The sequence below is a fragment of the Hydra vulgaris genome, chromosome 11 (assembly GCF_038396675.1).
Source record: "Hydra vulgaris chromosome 11, alternate assembly HydraT2T_AEP".
In the NCBI taxonomy this organism is placed as follows: domain Eukaryota; kingdom Metazoa; phylum Cnidaria; class Hydrozoa; order Anthoathecata; family Hydridae; genus Hydra; species Hydra vulgaris.
Window position 1 is genome coordinate 3,894,255 of NC_088930.1, and position 5,746 is coordinate 3,900,000.

The window sequence follows — 5,746 nt, forward strand, 5'->3', positions numbered from 1 at the left end:
CCATCGAACTGGAAAAAAAAACCGTCGAACTTAGAATGGCGTCCAGTGTTCGACATTTTAACATTTCGGGGGTCCTAACCCCTCTTTTTTTTCGGATGTCATTCACTCAAAGTGTTTTGTAAAAAACAACTATCCCTTTATACGATAAAACATTGATATCAATATTTTATAAAGTAATAAGTAAAAAATTATTATTTATATAAAACTATGCAAAAAAAAGCGTCACACACTGGGTGGTTTACCCTACATGTCACATTTTAAAACCCTTTAAAATTTTTATTAACAGACTCGGGTATGCTTAGGATGTCAAAGGAGGCTCTAAAATATGCTTACGTATAAACATACTTTTTATAATATTAATACTTATTTCCATACTTTTCTTTTTCTGTTCTAATATAGAAGTTTTGCTGCGCATGGACTTTATTGGGCTACGCATCATACTTCTTCAGCTTAAGTTCTACCACTTTCACTTGAATTTTATAGTTATGCAAGTTTCCTATTTTGCAATTAATGTTTTTTAATGTTAGCTAGCCGTTGCTATGGTGTTGCTAAAGACTTGTTTTTAATGAACTTATTATTACAATGAATTCTAATAAAATATTCGATTTAATTTAAATATTTTGCACGAAATTTAGCCAATTTTTTTTCAGATTTCTGACCATAAGTTGTTTGAACTAACTTGAATCGGCAAACAAAGTTGAGTAATTTATAAAAGCCTTCGCCCAACAAAATTTACCGCCACACGGTTTTGCAAAAATTTGAAAGTATAGGTACCACGTGCCTACCGGTCTAATTATATATTTTTGATTTGTTTTGAATCGTAACTCAATTAATTATATAATTTATAAAGTAGTTATTACATTTGTTAAATATTTGAAAAAATAATAAACTTGTAAAAATATGCGAGTTGTAATTCAAACAGTTGTATCAAAAGTTCTATTTAGTTGTCGACAAAAACTTTTTCAAGTTTTGTTGATGAAATTGCTTTTTGATTGTTATTGTTGATATTAAATTAAAAAAAAAATATTATTCATAGGATTTTTGATAAGATTCTAATATCATGGCAACTTTATCTGATTTTCAACCTCCGTCAAATTTAAATCCCACTGTATGCGAAAGAAATTCAATGCTTTTAAATGATCTTTCTTATGTGAGTACACATATATTTAAAAAAGTGTTATCATTTATTGAACTTCTTACTTGACAAAATATGTTTTTATTTAAGGCTCCTGATTATAGAAGAATTGAGTTGAAAAATATATATCAAAAAAAGAATCTTGCATGCTTTGAAACATCACAAAAGCAACCTTTTTTATTTGCAGATAAAAGTTTGGTTGAAACAGTAAGATCTGCTTGGTACGTGTTTTTTTAAGCAAATATTTCAGATTTATTGAATTAATTCTTCAAATAATTTTATGAAATTTTAAACTTAACAAATGATCTATGAGAATAGTTTACAATTTAGTCAAAAGTGGTTTCTTAAAAAGTAAATCAAAGAAATAAAAACATTGTTAACATAAAATTTAAATTATTAAATTAGAATAGGTTTTTAAACAATGTCAAATTTAGTTTTATGGTTTTAATTGGTGGGTTTGTTTTAAAATTTGTTAAATGTAAAATGTGATATAAGTTGTTATTAAAAATTGTAGTATTAGAACAATAACTAAAAACTACAGTTTAAAAATGTATCTATAATGTAAATATATTATAATATGTTTTATACAATGATTATGTTGAAAAGATTTAATTATAAGTTGGTGTAATCAAATCAAATATATAGAGAAACAGATTTTCTATTTCATGGAGTATTTACGCATAGTACAAGTACTAATTTCAAGTGTCCACCTTAATTGATGAAAATAAAAAACAAAAAATACAATACATTAGGATAAAATTAATGTATTGTATTTTTTACATTAATGAATGTATTTTAGAATTTATAGGTTAAAAGGAAATACATTGATATATATACCTACATGCTAGAAAATAAATTAAAAGTCTCTGACCATGGTGTTTTAAAGGGTGTTATCAATGGTATGAATCTGGAAAACCCTAACCCTAAGCTGGAAACATTGCTAATTCATATAAAAAAGAGATGGCAGGACTTAAAAGGTAACCATATTTGTTTCGAAAAAAAGCATAAAGAGTGGCTACAGACAGAGATTGATGTTTTTACTGATATTCCTGTGAAACAAGATACACGTGGCAGGCCTTCAATTGAGAATTTTGATGACTGTTCACTTCGAACAAAGTACAGGTGTACAACTCTCTACAACATGGGCATTCATCGAATGAACTACTTTTTGAAGCAAAAGTTTCTCTTAAAAAAGAAAATAAACTTGATGAGGTACATGCAGTAAAGAGAATTTTTGACAATAGTAACAAAATAAAACTCTCTCAGGGCAAAGTGTCTATAAGCAAACAGTGTCTAAAGATGGTATCCGTAATATACAAATAGAAGAGTCATTGTTTTTAACTTGCATAGTACCACTTGACTTGAGCTCATTTGCTGGTGGAAAAAAGACAACTTTGTGGCGAAACCTAAAACCATCATCAACTCTGTACTGTCGCACTTTGCGTTTTCAGTTTGAAAGAGAGTCTAAAGATATATAATCTCTGAAGAAGCTCAACTAAAAGAAGAAATAAGGAACTTAAATTGTACAAAAATTATATTAAACAATGGAAAAGTACTTCAAGTAAAGCATGTGATTGAAATAACAATGATTGATGGAAAAGTACACACAGCTTTATCTGAGGCCACTAACTCAAGTCAGTGTTGCTCTATCTGTGGATGCTCACCAAAAGAGATGAACAACATTGATGCCAGCATAGTAAGAAATTACCAGGCAAAAGGCTTGCAGTATGGTTTATCTACACTGCATTACTGGATTTGATGTTTTGAATGTTTTCTGCATATTGGTTACAAGTTGCCTATCAAAAATTGGCAAGCAAGAACAGCAGAAGACAAAGCACAAGTTGCTGAAACAAAGTCTCACATCCAACAAGCTTTTCTTCAACAGATGGGCCTTGTTGTTGATCAACCAAAGTCTGGAGGATCTGGTACATCTAATGATGGCAACACTTCTCGACGAGCATTTACTGATGCCATTTCTTTTGCAAATATAAAAGGTGTCAACAAGGAACTAATTTTAAAATTGCACATTATTTTGTCAAGCATATCAAGTGGCTTTGAAATAAATACTGAAAAGTTTACCATGATGTGTACAGAAACTGCAAAGTTGTTTGTGAAACTGTACCCATGGTACTACATGCCACAAAGCCTCCACAAACTGCTGATCCACGGCCCAGTCATCATTAATAGAATCTCACTGCCAATTGGAATGATGAGTGAAGAAGCACAGGAGGCAACAAACAAATTTTTCAAACGGTTTCGTGAACGTCATGCTCGAAAAGCTACAAGATGTATGGCAAATAAGGACATTTTGAAAAGATTTATATGCTCATCTGATCCTGTCATAGCATCTTTGAGGCAAACCTGCACTTCAAAAAAGAAAGACTTTCCTGTTGAGGTTTTGGAGTTATTATTATCAGGAGATAACATTGTAAATTTGTAAATACTTCATTTAAATATATGCAGACATAGATGGTTGCCTTAAAGTTGTAAATTGTGTTTGAATGATTTGATAAGACATGAAAGTATTTTTTTCATAAGATTGTGTACCTATTAAAAACAGTAAAATGTAATTTTTTAATGTTTATTCTGTGGATTGTGTTTGAATTGAGTTGAGAAGATGTGAAAAAATGCTTTTTTTATTTTTTTTTTGCTGTATTTCTAATTATTAAGAAAAAAAAAGTTAATAAAATCATTTTTTTAGTCACAAATATGTTTAGAAGCTCTAAGTATGTTATTTTTACAAATTAATATAATTTTACAAATTTAATAATATTTAATAAAAAAATAATTTTGGCACAAAAATGGGCATTCTGACCCACTGTGCAGCTATATAAAATAACATAACAACATTAAAGTAGAACAATAGAAACATTTAGATATTTTTAAAATAAAAAGGAATAATCACAGTAATCAGTTATAACAATCAATAGTAAGGATTAGAAAAAGAATACTTATATAAAAATAAATTAAAAAGGAACTATTACCAGTAGTAAAAAATCAGCATTTAAATGGTCAAACAATCAAATGTTGAATGAGATGCTTTAATTTGAGTATTTTTTGTATGTAGTAGAGGATGTCAGGGTCCAAGTTAAAATGCTGAAAATAGATTATTTTGGGGTTTTTTTTAGAGGTGAGATAATCTTAAAAAAAATTGAGACTGGGTTTGTCTCTATATTTGACAAGCATATCTGGGAAGATTCAAGTACAACATTGATATTGATAAGGAGTGTTTAGGAAAAAGAATGTTTCAGGATTGAGATAATGCCAAACCTTAGCTAACATGCCATTACACCTGGTTAATTTCAGTATTAGATTTTGAATCTATACAAAACTTAAATTCGCATTAGTTTGGTACTAAGATATTTTTTTTTTGACCATGTAATGTTAAATTTAAGTTTTCTTTTGTTTGACCAGATTTAAAGATGATTACTTTAGTTTTTTGAAGTTAAGCGAATGTTTATTGGAAAGAAGCCATTGGAGTAGATTATTACTTTTGTTTATCTATTTTAGTGATTTATTTATTGAAAGCAGATCTGTGTTGTCACCAAAGTGATAAACTGTGGAAAACTTTAGAGAGTTATTAAGGTCATTAGTTAGTGATTCCAGAGCGCAACGAAAAACATTTGATTTTTGACAAAAAAATATGTAATTTTCATGAACTTTACTTTCTTATATCTTTTTTTATAGTAAAGCTAGAACCTTGAGGTTTTTTTTGCATTAATTAGTTTGACTCAACTTCTTTCCAACCACATATACAAAGTACTATGTTTAACATGGTTTTTTTGTATATCATTCATATCTTAAGACCACTATTGATAATAAAACTTGCTGCGGGACACGTTTTTTCTAAAGTAGTTTTTGAAGGTAAGATTTCCTAAGCACCAAAACACATCTAATTTGTATGAAACTTTCCATATATATTAAAAAAGGGATGAGGAATTTAATGGAATGTGGACTCTTTTTAACATTTATACATAATTTTTTTAGTTCTCAGCATTTAAAAACTTCAAGGTTAATTTATATAGAAAAAACAGTGTTTAGTGAAAGAGTCCAGATGGAAATAGCAATTACAGCCTTTCCTCAAATTAAAATAAGTCTTTATTTATGTTTTTTAAAGAAATAATACTTAAGAATTTTGTTTAGAAATTATGTATATAATGTTTTTATTCCTTTGTATATTGTTTGTTTTGATTTTTGTGCTTGATTTCTGATGTTTTTTTATTTTATTTCTGTTTCATTTCATGCCAATTTTTCCATACTTAAGGACAAGGCGTTTTGTCAAAAAATCATCAGTTTTTCCAGCACAAAAGATGCAATAACTTTGGATCCAATTAACTTAAGTTGAAAGACCCCTCATTTTTTAAGTCTTTTCAAGCTCTATACAACTATGTTAATCATATATAAATATATTGGAAAAAAAAAATCATCTGGAATAGCTACATTAGTATAACAAAGGAAGAGCAATGCACAGTGGGCCAAACAGCTGTTTTCATGGACATTGGTTCATAACTTTTGAACAGAAAGTAATATGGGGTTAATTAAGGACTTTTTCAAAAGGTTTTTATGCGAAAGTTTTGGAAAAACTAAAATAATAATTTTGCTCAGTATATA

General features: G+C 28.6%; 1 protein-coding gene across 1 annotated transcript in view; it reads left to right on the forward strand.

Moving 5' to 3' along the window:
- The first annotated feature begins 823 nt into the window (after nt 1-823).
- LOC101234878 (aladin) overlaps nt 824-5,746 on the forward strand; it is a 68,737-nt gene continuing 63,814 nt past the window's right edge. The window contains exons 1-2 of the mRNA XM_065809832.1: nt 824-1,150; nt 1,226-1,356. Of these exons, the coding sequence (XP_065665904.1) occupies nt 1,061-1,150; nt 1,226-1,356 (221 nt within the window). The 5' untranslated portion in view covers nt 824-1,060. The remainder of the gene's footprint in view (nt 1,151-1,225; nt 1,357-5,746) is intronic.